The sequence below is a fragment of the Wasmannia auropunctata genome, unplaced genomic scaffold, assembly GCF_000956235.1.
Source record: "Wasmannia auropunctata unplaced genomic scaffold, wasmannia.A_1.0 LD336030.1, whole genome shotgun sequence".
In the NCBI taxonomy this organism is placed as follows: domain Eukaryota; kingdom Metazoa; phylum Arthropoda; class Insecta; order Hymenoptera; family Formicidae; genus Wasmannia; species Wasmannia auropunctata.
Window position 1 is genome coordinate 21,000 of NW_012026860.1, and position 14,310 is coordinate 35,309.

At 38.4% G+C, this 14,310-nt stretch overlaps 1 protein-coding gene across 9 annotated transcripts in view; it reads left to right on the forward strand.

The window, feature by feature from the left end:
• Positions 1-13,838, forward strand: part of LOC105452492 (triple functional domain protein) — a 29,151-nt gene extending 15,313 nt beyond the window's left edge. For 6 of the 9 annotated variants that reach the window (XM_011693621.1, XM_011693625.1, XM_011693626.1 and 3 more), the window contains 14 exons: positions 905-1,376; positions 1,692-1,764; positions 1,871-2,363; positions 2,437-2,732; positions 2,817-2,976; positions 3,046-3,273; positions 5,561-5,746; positions 5,843-6,093; positions 7,904-8,159; positions 11,548-12,097; positions 12,185-12,728; positions 12,818-13,156; positions 13,270-13,462; positions 13,581-13,838. In XM_011693621.1, the coding sequence (XP_011691923.1) occupies positions 905-1,376; positions 1,692-1,764; positions 1,871-2,363; positions 2,437-2,732; positions 2,817-2,976; positions 3,046-3,273; positions 5,561-5,746; positions 5,843-6,093; positions 7,904-8,159; positions 11,548-12,097; positions 12,185-12,728; positions 12,818-13,156; positions 13,270-13,462; positions 13,581-13,688 (4,149 nt within the window). In that variant the 3' untranslated portion in view covers positions 13,689-13,838. The other 3 variants (XM_011693627.1, XM_011693628.1, XM_011693630.1) reach the window with 3 other exon arrangements.
• Positions 13,839-14,310: the final 472 nt, after the last annotated feature.

Below are 14,310 nucleotides of genomic sequence, written 5' to 3' on the forward strand. Positions count from 1 at the left end.
GAGAGAGAGAGAGAGAGAGAGAGAGCTAGTGAGCAGGCGAGCGAGTGAGAGAGAGAGAGAGAGAGAGAGAAGAAGAATGAACAGTGTTGTTGGTTCAAACGCTGTAAAAACGTACACGCTCCGTCAATAAAATACACGCACACGCGCGGTATTTATAGCAACGTCAAAGTACCGCAGTGTTGTGACATTAGCTATTTTCAAAACGCCGGAATCTGCGTGCGATTTAAATGCGTCATCGCGGAAGGGCGGGCTCGCGCGCACAAAAAAGGAAAAAAGAACGAGCGTTTGAGCGAGCGAGCGAACGAGCGAGTGGGAGAGATAGAGAGAGAGAGAGAGAGAGAAAGCAAGCAAGCAAGGGACACCTGGTGACACTGATCCGACGATCAGAATCACTCAGGCATCAGTAATCGGATCTCTGGAATCTCGCTCCGTCGATCCGCAAATTCAAAGACAATCGGTCTTTCGCGCAGCGAACGGGAGAACGAGAGTGACAGGGTTGAGCATGAGAGAGAATGTGAACGAGCGAGCCCTCGCGCGACGGAGAGGACGATCATATCGACCTGTCTACGCTTGCGTAAGCACGAGAGGGCAGGCTCTTCTCTTCCTCTTCGCTTTACTTCCCCGCTTTCGGATTATCCTGTACCCACCCTTGTTCGACCCCGCCGCGGCCACTACTGCCACCACCACCATCACCACCGCCACCGCCGCTTTCACGCACGCGCGCACACAGACACATCACACTCCGCTAATTATCCCATTTCTATATTTGCCTCCCTCTCCCTCCCCACCCCTACCCCTCTGCTCCGGTATTCGCGCGGATATCTAACGTACGTCGACCGTGAATCGCGCGCGATCTTCCGCACAATATGCCGCCTATTAAGGATGCTTCAATGCTTGATTTTAGACCGGAGTCGTTGAGATGACATGGGTGATCGCTGATCATATGGCCGCGCCGGGCTCGAAAGAGCTCAGCGTGACGAAAGGACAACAGGTCGAGGTGCTGGAGAATGGTAGCGTGAACATCAACACTACTGGCATGCCCAATTCTGGTGAATGGACCCTGGTGCGTCTACCGCTCACGTCCGGACAAACCGAACCGGCAGCGGAGGGTCTAGTGCCTACCAGCGCTCTTAAACAGCCGCCGACCGCCTCTTGCAAAACTTCACCGTCCAAAAAAGCGTCCATGCAGCAACAGCAACAGCAACAGCAACAACAGCAGCAGCAGCAGCAACAACAAATCAATCAAGAAATCGTCCAAGCGCTACAGCAAATTACCATCACGTCATCGACTACCGGCAACACGTTACCGCAGCAGGCGTCTTCGTTAACTGCGCGGTCGTTACCGGTACTGTCACCGATAGTATCGGAGGACACGGGTAAGTGGAAAATGATTGATCAAGTATCGAGCTGTTTGTATCACGCTCAGTTTTCCCATTTCTTCCGAATACCTATCATCTTGTGAAAACTAGCAGTTATTGTGTTATTGTGTGAGCTGTACAAAGAAATACAAAAAAAAACCAAATCGACGGATCAGTAAAAAGTGCAGCAAGTCGATGAACCGCAAATGAAATTGGCACGAAACCTGATGACGCGATCGCGCGCGCGTTTTTTATCACTTTTAATAACTTGATCATAATTTGGAGCGTAATTTTAGGGATACGTAGAGTAACAGTTGCTCTTTTAATTAACAGAAAACACCGGAAGCGACAGTAGCGCTTCAACTAGTACAAATTCACCTGGCAACAAGAGGCGAGGTTTCAGTGGGTGAGCATTTCATAGAAATTCTGTCGTCTAAATGCCTCATGCTTATCTCGAAATGTCATACGTGCAACGATAATCACGTACCATGGCCGGGCGTTTCTGTTTATAGACGGAGGTCTAGTATATGGGTATCACCTTTACGCAGATTTAGCCATGGTAAAGTCGAGAAAACCAATACGGCCGCACCAACATCACCTTCTTTGATTAGGCTGCCTTTGAAGAAAAGCGGCACGAAGAAACAATTTCACTTACCGATCACCGAGCCTAATCGGCCTGCCTTCGAGGCGGAGGCTGAAATGCAGGAGGGCGAGGAAATCAGTAAAGAGGAAGAGCAGCAGCAGGTCGAGGTAGATGTTAAGGAGAGCGACGACACGGCGGTGACGAGTTTGCAGGAGCAGAATAGTGGTGAAGATGCCGACGACGATCTGGAACTTCCACCTCCGATGAAGCCTATAACCGAACCAATACTTGTAGCAACCGCAAATGTTCCATCAGGATCTACTATACCAAGTGAATTGCCGGAACATACAACGAAGATTCTCGATGGCGGCGCTACAACGGCCGATCTCTCGGAGATTGAGCAAATCGTCAAAGAGAAAATGGTAAGTAAAATCCGTTCACATTTACATGCACAGATCTACGCATTGCACAAAGTACTATGTGTACCATTAACAGGAGCAACATACAGAGAATCAGGAGAGGCATAGTTTCATGCAAACCCCTACCGCGTCTATTAACACAATCGATTTCAAGGAGGATGAGAGCGTCGTGATAAAAAAACGGCAGTATGTTATTCGCGAGCTGGTGGATACCGAGAGAGATTATGTCAATGACTTAAAAAAGATAACTGAAGGTTACATGGAACTAATGAACGATCCCAATTGTGAGATTCCCTTACCGGAAGCTCTACGCTCTGGGAAAGATAAGATAATTTTCGGTAATATAGGGTCTATCTACGAGTGGCACAAAGAGTAAGTCAGATCGACCGTTGAAAAATTTTAACAATAATCGTTAAACATCAAAACGTTTTACATCGATACTTTCTCTGCTTTCAGTTATTTCCTTAAAAATGTGGAGCGTTGTTTGGAAAATCCTGAACTGCTCGGACCTCTCTTTATACGTTCTGAACGAAGGTTATACTCGTACGTGGATTATTGTCACAACAAGCCCCTTTCAGAATACATTGTATCTGAATATATAGATACTTACTTCGAGGTAATTAGTAAAAATCGATAAGCGGCTACAAAACGAAAACATTTAAACAAAAGCACGTGTGTGTTGTAGGAACTTAGGAAAAAGCTTGGTCACAAGCTACAACTCTGCGATTTGTTGATCAAACCTGTACAAAGAATTACGAAGTATCAACTAATTCTACGGGATGTACTGCGCTACACTGAGCAAACTCAAAGAACAGCAGAAATCAAAAACCTCACAGCAGCGCTTGATGTCATGCTAGTTATTCCTAAAACTGCAAATGATATGATGGACGTTGGAAGATTACAAGGTTTTGAGGTTAATATTGGTTTTTTTCACTTATTTTAAATGATAAAAACGTTTTTGAAAATCCGTTAAGCATGGTTTGCGTGGAGCAACTTTTATTTGCTTTGAGCAAACTTCTTAATTTGCGAATTCACCGGTAAAAACTTTTAGTCGTTTGTTTTCTATTCGCTAGTGTCTAAAATTTTCAAATTGCAGTGTCAAAATCACTGTGACAAAACAACATAACAGTTTTTTTTATGCTAGCTGGCTCTTGTTCACTACACGCTGCGATTTCCAAATTTTAGACGCTAGCGAATAAAAATTGTGCGACTAGAAGAAGTTTTCAACAAATTCGCTAGCGAATTAAGAATCTTATTCGAAGCGAATTAAAATCGTTTCGTTGCATAGTGAGCAGTACACCGAATTATTTGTCAAACTCTTGCTGATTTATTCGCCATCGTCTTGTCACGTCTCCATGTCAAAACGATAGCGAATAAATCTTCTTTCGACGTTCTTTTGACGTTACTACTAAATTGCTTAAGCGTGGTTTATACGGAGCGATTTTTTATACTTGTCGCAAGCTTTTGTCGCCAGATGAGCGAATTTGTGGCGTCAAAAGTCGCTAGTGTGACAGCATTTACATGTTGCTATTAAACAGTATGAATTCGCCAACAATTTAGTATGTGCAGTACGCCGAACTATTCACCCAGTCGCCCGCGAATTCATTTAGCCCGCGCTGTCTTGACACGGAGCTTATTTTGATGCTACTACCAAAATCGGCCAGTTGTTCGCTTTATACCACGTTTTTTTTTTGTCACTTTGAGCAAGCTTCTTAATTTATCAGCAAAAAATTTCTTGTAGACGCTCTCGTCTAGATTATCTAGTGTCTAAAATTTTAAAGTCGTTTAGTGGTCGTAACGACAAAAAATACAAAAGTTGAACATGTTCAACTTTTCAAGCTGAAAGCTGGTTTACACGGAGCGACCTTTAATGCTTGTCGTGAGCTTTATTTGTCGACAGATTCGGAGCGATTCTGACGATAAAAGTCGTGAGTATGACGGCATTTACATGTTGCTAGTAGACAGTATGAATTCGCCAACAATCTAGCGAAGACGCATGCACAGTACGCCAAACTATTCGCCAGTCGTCCGCGAATTCAATCGCTATTGTCTTAACACGGAGTTTATCTTGACGCTGCTACCAAAGTAGCCAGTTGTTCATTTTATACGGCGCTTTTTTTGTCACTTCGAGCAAGCTTCTTAATTCGCCAGCGAAAAATTTTACTCGCATCTAGATTAACTAGCGTCTAAAATTTTGAAGTCACAGCATATCTAGTAATTGTAACGACAAAAGACAAAAGGTGAATATGTTTAACTTTTTTCTAACGAATAGCTGACCGATTTAGTAGTAGCAGCGTCGTGTCAAAAGAAGCTCCGTATTAAGATGGTGGCAAATAAATCAACGAGCGACTAGCAAATAATTTGACGTATTTCACATGCGCAAACGAAGCGACTTTTATTCGCTTTAAGTAAGTTTCTTAATTTACTACCAAATTCGCTAGTAAAAACTGTTTCTAGTCGCTCGACTTCTATTCGCTTGCGTCTCAAATTTTGAAATCGCGTCTAGCGTCTAATGAAAAAAGCCAGATTCTGGAAGAGCAGAAAAGACGAATAAAAGAAGGCAGCAACTAGCTTCAAAAATGCTGTTGTGCTTATCTTTTTGTCATATTTGTCCATTAGTCTTTGCGACTTCAACATTTTAGACACTAGCGAATAAAAAACGAGCGACTGGAAAAAGTTTTTATCTGGGAATTCGCTGGCGAATTAAGAAGCTTACTCAAAACGAATAAAAGTCGCTCCTTGTAAATCACGTTTTAGCTATTCGTTTGAAAAGTTGGACATGTTCAATTTACATGACTTTTGTCGCAGCGACCACTAGACCACGTCGCGACTTCAAAATTTTAGATGCTAGCAAATCTAGACGTGTTTAAAAGAAGTTTTTCGCTGAAGAAATAAGAAGCTTACTCAAAGTGACAAAAGAACCGTATAGCAAACAACTGGTCGATTTTAGTAGCAATGTCAAGAAAAGTTTCGTGTCAAGACGATAGCGAATAAATTCGCAAGCGATTGGCAAATAGTTCGGGTTGCTATGCATACATCCCCATTAAATTCTCTTCAAAATGCTGGCTGTATACTATTTAGTAGCAATATATAAATATGTCACACTAGCGACTTCTGTTGCTAGAAATTCATTCTGAATCTGATAATAAAAGTCACTTCGTGTGCATACAGCATGCTTTACGTTTAACACCTTTCTTTAGGGTAAGATAACGGCGCAAGGAAAACTCTTGTTACGCGGTCCGCTTCTGGTGTCGGAACTAACGAACGTATCGAAAGTAAAGGAATGGCAAGTCTTTCTTTTCGAACAAAATATCATCTTCAGTGAAATTGTGGGCAAGAAAACGCAATTCACCAATCCTGGCTATGTATATAAAGCACATATTCTGGTAAGATCATTTATCAATTATTCATTTTTATTACCTGGCCATCTTTATTTCTGGAAAAGGGAATTGCGTTATCGGATCGATGTATTCCATACGTAGGCAAACAAAATGAGTCTTGAAGATTCAAAGGAAGATCCAGAGAAGTTTATTATCCAATCGACGGGCGTGGATTCTCGAAGTACTGGACGAGGATTCTCGTGTAGCGTAGCTCCAGAAAGTAGTGGACCGAGCAGACAGGAGTGGATAGATGCCATCTCTTCCATCCTGAAAACTCAGAACGACTTCCTGAAGGCGATAGAATCACCAATTACCTACCAGAGGAAACTTGCCAAAGAAGGAGCTCGTCCACTGTAAGCGTCTTTAATTAAATTACTACATCGACTTTCTTTTAATATCCGATCTGTGAATATTCCGTTCCGACATATTTTTGTATATTTTATATAAAAAGAAGATACAATCGTCATATAAGAAACCATCGCCTGCTCACCTCTACGCCCTTTAATTCCATTTCACCTTTGTCGAAAATTAACTATTTTCCACTCGTGCCTATATTGTTATTAATATCACTTACTAAAAGATATTTGCACGTATCCAATTATTTTTCTCACATCCCTTTTCTGGATTACTTTTATATTCGGTGATGACATCTTGCTTTCGTAGTACAGATGAAATGGTAATGCTTATTCAGCTATATTTACGCGCAGGAGCTTAAAGAGTTTACACACGACACAGTACTTACACTTAAAAACTTACACTTTTCTATCGGCTTAATAAGGAATAAAATATTTTACACAGAAAAGTGCAGGGTATCTCAAAAGTGCTGCATTATTTTTTAATGACTCATCGTTGGATTTGGAAGTGATCTCTCCTTAGCAAAAGACGACTGAGCAGTAAAATTAAATTTCTGATATTAAATACTTACACGTGACTGCATATTTTTTGAAATTATCGTTAAGGTAATATTGCTTCCAAATTTTTGTAAAAAACTGTCATTAAAAAAAAACGATGCGATAGTTTTGGAACATACAAATATATTAAATATATGTATCTTCATATTTGATGATGTCTCTAAATGATTGCAGATTTCAACTATCGCTCTGTATCAAATGTATATTGAAGTATATTTAGTATTTTAGATTGTCGTGTGAGAGTTCAATGCTCTTTTTATCATTTAATGGATCAAAATCTCATGCTGTTCCTTAACATATACTACTCTTTTAAACTCGACTATCTGATCCCAGGAGCCTATAAATGTGTATTAATCCGTTCTAATGCGCATGCATAATGCGTGCATGTATTGTGTGAATATATTATGTATATGTATATGCACATCAATGAGGGGTGCATTTTGTTGTTTACGCGCGTTTACATTTATACACACATGCGACTTGATAATATACAGAAAAACGCGTAAAATAAATGTAATAAAAAAATATTATAAATGTAACGTAATTATATGTGAAGATATAAAATATATATATATATATATATATATATATATATATTTACGACTATTTTAATGTTTATAAAAACTTGGGCGCGCGCGCACACGAGTTTACGGACAGACTTGTGTATACTGTTACGCCACAATCAATATATTAATACGCGATACTGGAGGACAGTCTGAAACAAAACTATAATTGATCCGCGAATCGTAAGAATTTTGTCTAGAATAAATGTAAATTGATAATTAAGTCCGAGTGGTTGTGATATGCATCCCTTATCCTCCCGTCTACAATCTAATATACACGACCAATCCGACTAACCAGCTTCTTTTTTATAATTTTATCAAGAACACAGTACTGCGGAAAACAAATCCAAGTGTATCTACCACGATCATAATCAACCAATCAATCTAACTACCTACTTACCTTGCCGTCATACGTTGCTAAGCACACACTCATCTATTCTTCGACACATCTGAAAGTTCCCCCAAGTTGCTGGCGACGTTGGTTCCCTCGTATGTCCTGGCTCATGTTGAGACTCGTTCCTGTCGATCGCCTCGAGAGATTCCAGAAATTTATTTGATGAGATACTTTAAAGAATGACCACTTTTAATTTTTATTTGTTTATACGGCTATTAGCAGGCGTATCAAAGTGCACGAGTCTCGACGCGTAGTACTGTGTCTTGGATTTCATTTATGATTTGCTGGCGTATAGCCGTGCCACCGTCACTACGTCCGAACCTGTGCGAGCAACCGTATCGGTTCCTCCGACGCTGATAGTCTCCGGATCGATGAAACGAGACAAGGGTAACGACCATAGGACAAACCAACCACTACAACGCTCGCAAACCGGGGGATTGGAATGCGTGCAACCACGTACGCCCAGTCCGACAAAAAGTAGGCTAAATTTCCTGGAAGGATTTAAGAATACTCTACGCACACGCTCGCCGATTCGCAACAATTCCATCCCGGTAAGCCAATCCTGATTAATATGGTTTTTAGCAGGGTTGGGAAGTAAAAAATGTGTTATTTGTAACAGTTGTAACACCGTTACATACCGTTACATTCTTTTCTTTTAGTAACGGACTGATAACGGCGTTACTTTTTTTTTCTTATAACGTTTCTTATATAACGTAGTTATATTTTTTCACAATAATAGCAAATTTAACAGTTACTTTTATCGTTACTTTTTTATAGTTTAAATTTATGTGTGACATAATTTTTGTATATTCAATCTTTAACCGATAATCCGTTATTATAAGTTGCATTTAGCAGATCAACAAAGCAACTCAGTAAATTGATTCCTTATTACGATTGATTTTGTCACTTATATTAGATCCACTTAGATTAGATAGTAATAATAACTAAAGACAAAAACCAATTATATTAAAAAATTACGAAGCGCTCATTGAACTGTTTATCGTGTTAATTAAAGTTTTTAAACATAAAATTGAGGTGGTACAGAAGAGTATACATAAAATAAAGTATAAATAAAAAGTATAAACGTTCATAAAAATGGAAACCAAAATTTTATATTTTGAGCATTTTGAAATCTTTCTAATTTAGCACATTAACGGACGCCACGCCGATAGCCTTAACTTTGACATATATTGTCAAGCTTCTGACTTTGAGAAACCTTCAAAAAATTTTAGTTGACGGTTATTATTTATTATTTATCAAAAATTATTAATAAAATTGATAATATAAATATGTATTTAAGTCTATTATTTAAATAATATATATAGATGAGATTTTATCCTGTAAGCAGGAGCAAGAAATGCGAAATGGACCTTACTTACGTTGTAAAGTCTATACGTGAATGCAGTAAATTCTTCCAATGAAGAAGTTTCACCTCCAAATAATATAATAAAAAAATATAACCCCATTTTAGTAGAATAAACCTTGCTTTACATGAAAACATTGGCTTTTAATTTTCCACGCAAAATGAGATTCACCCTACATTTTCCATCCCTCTTCGGGACAAAATGAAGTTTGTAATTGTATTTATTTTAAAAAATAATTTTAAGATATACTACACATATTTATTTATTTAGTCATGATGGATTCAATTATAATTAGGTCTTATTTATAATTGATTCTTATTTCAAAATTATCTTAAAAAATGTCTTCAGATATTAATATAATTTTGTGATTAGTTTATAACATTTTAAGACCATACGTTTGTTTTGAGACGGCCTTATATAAAAATTGACTATAAATACTAGTCATATATTTCTCGAACATTTTTTGTTAATAAACTTTTTCATAAACAATGACCGCCAATTAAAATCTTTTGAAGATCACTCAAGGTCTTGACAACATATGTCAAAGTTAAGATAATCCGCACAGTACTCGTTAATGTGCAATTTAAAACTTTTATGGCTTTGTAATTGAAATTAAAGAATTATATTGTTTTTATTAATATTTGCAATCGCACTCAAGAGCATAGTGCAAAGCGTCGCGTATTCGCAATTTCGAAATATACGATAATCAGTTGTAATATTTCACGGGAATTTCCCAAATTTTATGTTAATATAATCATCACTAAAAGCGATAATTGCTTTATACAAGCCATATACAAGGAACATGTTATTCTTTCATGAAATTTACCTAAACGTTACTTCTCATTTCTTAACTGACAATGAAATCGTGAATTGCGATAGCTCTTATAATCAGCCGCTCAATCACGAAATTAGCAGGGGGATAATTTTAATTGCATAATCAGAACGGGAAGAAGACAGAGAGTATAAAAGATTACAAAGTTTTGATAACAAAAAAATAACAACTATATTTTTTCTTATGGATTTTGTAATATTTTAATTAAAAATATATAACTAATTTTTTTTTAATTCTATGAAAGAACTTACAATTAGACAACTCTGATGATCTTGACCTTGATATATGTAAAGGATTCATCCTGAGTAATTTTGTTTTAACAACTAGGTGGCGGTCTCTTACAGTTTCTGAGTTATTTATAACCGTATTTACATAAATATTACAAGTAAAATTCCAAGAAAATCAACTCCAATAATCTTGACCTTGACATATATTATCAAGGTCATGATTTTTAAAAAGTTTAATAGTTTTAGCCAATGTTCGCCTTGTTATTCGGTAAAGTTTACTAAAAAAATTTTTAAATATATCATGTGGAACAGTACAATTATAGACCTTGTTTTGCCCTAGTAAGTAGAACTGGAATGTCGGCAAAAATCTTTTATTGTTACTCAGAAGAGTGCTCTTGACAACATATGTCAAAGTTAAAGAGTCATCCGATTTTGCCCCTAATCTAAAGACTTACCAAAATTATTAAATTTTAACTTTAAATATTTCAGAAAGTATAGAGACTGCGACATAGTTGTTAAAACAATATTACTCAGGGATGAACAGGTTCTGTAACATATATCAAGGTCAAGGTCATCGAAGCTGTGTAAGTTTTTTTATAGAATTACCTTTTTTATTTAATTTGATCTTGTTTTAGCATTGAAAAAGTAACGGAAAAAGTAATGAATCTTGTCTTTTAAGTAACGATAACGATAACGAGTTATTTTTTAGAGTCAGTATCCGGTAACTAATTATTTTTTTGACTCGATAACGAGTAACAAGTTACTTTTAAAAAGTATAAACTTTCCCAACCCTAATCTTTAGCTAGTGTATACACATTTAAAGTTATCACCCATATCAATTAAAATTCTTGATTACAGCAAAGGGGCTTTTCCTCTTCTTGATGCTTGTCGCTATCTACTGCTATCTATTGCATTATCTTCTATCCGACGATTGTTATATACCTCTATCATTAAAGAACTCTGTCGATGATTATGAACGAGCCACAAACGCCATATGCTATTACGTATCCTCTTAACTCGTGCAATGAGATCTTATACAGATGTACAGCAAATGCCATATATACACACCTACGAGGGATAATCGCTAGAAAAATGGAAAGAAACTTCAAAACTTCTTGTAACGAATAACTTTTGATCTTGCAAACTCCATTATCGCTTCTAACATTTTCTTGCTCACTATATGCTGTACTATGTACTACACTCCACTGCTAGTTTTTACTATCGTCACCAAACGTGTTACGCTAGCACTCCACAGAATCGTCGCAATTGATACTGCCTCTGTAACAACCACTCTACCGCTGCTATACCACTGATTCTGTCAAAACCACTACTACACTGTTATTTTTTCTTCCGGGATTGCTACTATCATTATATTGCCTCTATCATCGCTGTATTATGGTGTTGGAAGCTCTGGGTGAATACAAAACCAGGCGTAATGTCGCAAGTTACATGAGAGATACGCTTAACAACATGACAAATGTTGAAGAAGACGCTTATAACAAGGGAACTTCTTTAGGTCGTGCCAGGTGCACGTGTAAGATTGGCTGCAGATTGGGGAAAGTTACATGCCGGAGATGAACTTGTTGTCTCCCATTTCGACGGCCCGGGCTTAGTGGTGTCTCCCGTGAATACCAAGGACGAGTTGTGGATTCCGGCGAGTCTTATCCCGAACTCGGCAATCAGCCGAGCGTGGTCATTTCGACCGCGGAAAATCGATCTCGCGAGATGCCACATTGCTGATCCCTGGGAGTCAACGACAATGGCGACAACGCCCGAGGACAAAACGCCAGTTATCCTGAATAATTTGATGTCGATTCGCGCAACTGTCGGTGAAGTCGTTAGACTCTCTGTTGAGACGTACAACGCGGACAATGCGATTGTTGCTTGGCGAAAGGAAGGTGAGAATCAATATATAAGAGAAAATGATCGGTATCAATTCCAGCAAAGCGCGGGCTTCGTATACCTGCAAATCACCGGTTGCCGAGCTTTGGACTCTGGGATATATCACTGTTACCTAAAAAGTGGAACAGACTCTTGCTCTGCGAGCATTTCTCTCTTCGTCGTAGGTATGTCGCTCAAACATTCCAAAATAGAAATATCAGGATAAATGTTACAATTATTACAAGTATTATTAAATCCTAATCGTATCTCAGGCGGGAAGAGCAATACTTCTGCGCGCGTTTTAGGATGCTCAAAAGTGGAGATTGATTGGGATAAGGAAGAAATCGGTGGCACATTGTGTAGTATAGAATGTAGAACTTTACCGTCGCAGCAATGGGTGCCAATATCGAAGCAGACTAATGAACCGCCAGTTCTATTAGATGTGTCGACGGATGCCTCATATAGTTTTCGAGTAATAGGTGACGATGGAAGGATGACCTCGCCGTCGATTGTAGTGACCCTGTCACGCTCGGACATAGGTGGTGGTGCAGAATGGGAAGCCAAACAGTTCGTCGGCAGATACTTGGAACTGGACGAACTGGGTAACGGTAGATTCGGCACGGTTCGTCGCGCTAGAGATAAGGGCACTGGTCAAGAGGTAGCACTCAAACAAATTCCACGACACAAACAGTCGAGATTGTTGACGCGCGCAGAATACGACGTGCTGACTTCTACTCATCACGTTAACATCGTCAGAGCTTTCGCCTTATTCGAGAACGCACCTCGACCCGGAGTGGACACCATCGTTTTGGAACTGTAAAATATTCGCGAAACTATTTCTCAATCAATCAATCAATCAATCAATCAATGTGCCATAGTATTAAGCAGCGCTCTCCTCTCTGCAGAGTCAAAGGTCCGACACTGTTCGCGTATCTGAGTGGGAAAACGGAATACACCGAGGCGACGGTGACGCGGTATACTTGCCAACTATTGTCCGCCTTGCATTGGTTGCACTGTCGCAGCCGGGCGCATCTAGATGTGAAACCGGAGAATGTTCTTGTCGATCATGAGACGGACCACGTGAAAATAATAGATCTGGGGGAAGCAGTCAGAGCTCCTATCGACGAGATTGTGCCACCTCCTGCCGATCTGGAATTTGCAGCGCCAGAGTTAGTGCTAGGTAGACCGACTGGTTCTTACACGGATATGTGGGCTGTCGGAGTTTTTATTTATATTTTGCTGAGGTATTTTTCTGAAATTGCTTATTTAATTAATCTACTATTATTTCTTTTTACTGCACTATTTACTTTGTTATCCATCCTTTTTTATCCATTTATTTTGATTTATTTTTCCTTAGTGGATTGTCGCCATTCTTGGATGACTCCATGGAAGAAACTACCGCCAACATTCTCAAATGTGATTTCTGTTTTCCCGACGAATATTTCGAGATGATATCCAGCGATGCAAAGGATCTTCTCAAGAAATTATTATGTTTGCGTGGTGAGGATCGAGTAAATGCAGAAATCTGTCTTGGGTCGCCATGGTTAAAGGTAATAAACTTATCACTTAATATAGTTTTTGTTTTATTCTCTTAAATAATTTATTATTTTATTTATAATGTTAATTCGATAATGTATTGAAATTTGATAAATATTAATTTTTTATTAGATATTAACTGGCGCTACCATACCGTCCACTAGAATGGTCGCATTTATTGAACGTCGTGCACACTGTCTTAAACTACGTCAAGATCATAATGACAGTTTTTATTCTTAAGATTAACAATATGCAATAAGCATGTTACTTAAAATACATGACAAATTTATGTATGTAAATAGCAGAATATATATCCTTAAGTGTATAATTGTTGATGCCTCCTTTAATTCTGACATGTAAATAGCAAAATATATATACTTAAATGTATAATTGTCTTCTTTAAATTTTGATATTAATTTTAAGAATTCTCAGGAAAAGACAAGACCAAAAAATATGATTAATGTCCTGATTCAGTTCTTATTTGTATGCTGGAGAGTCAATCAAACTGATTTTGAAACAATGGACATTACGCACATTATGCATAACTAATAATAATGCAGATAATATCCACATCCAGTCTTTTAAGATCAAATTTATCCAAATAATCTATAGTAATTGTACAAAAATTAAACATAATAATTGCCTGTACCACACTCAACTCCAAAAGATAATAAGACTATATAGACTTCAAGATGGAGTCGATACAGCCAAACAACACGCGCCAGGAGGCGCTCGAAGACGACGTTAAGTAGAGAGCCTCTAATCAGAGTGGCGCCATATGAGAAGCGACGCCATTTTCTTGCCAAATCGCGCGACAGAGAGAGATATAATATATCTTCGTTTATCCAACAGAGTACTGCTG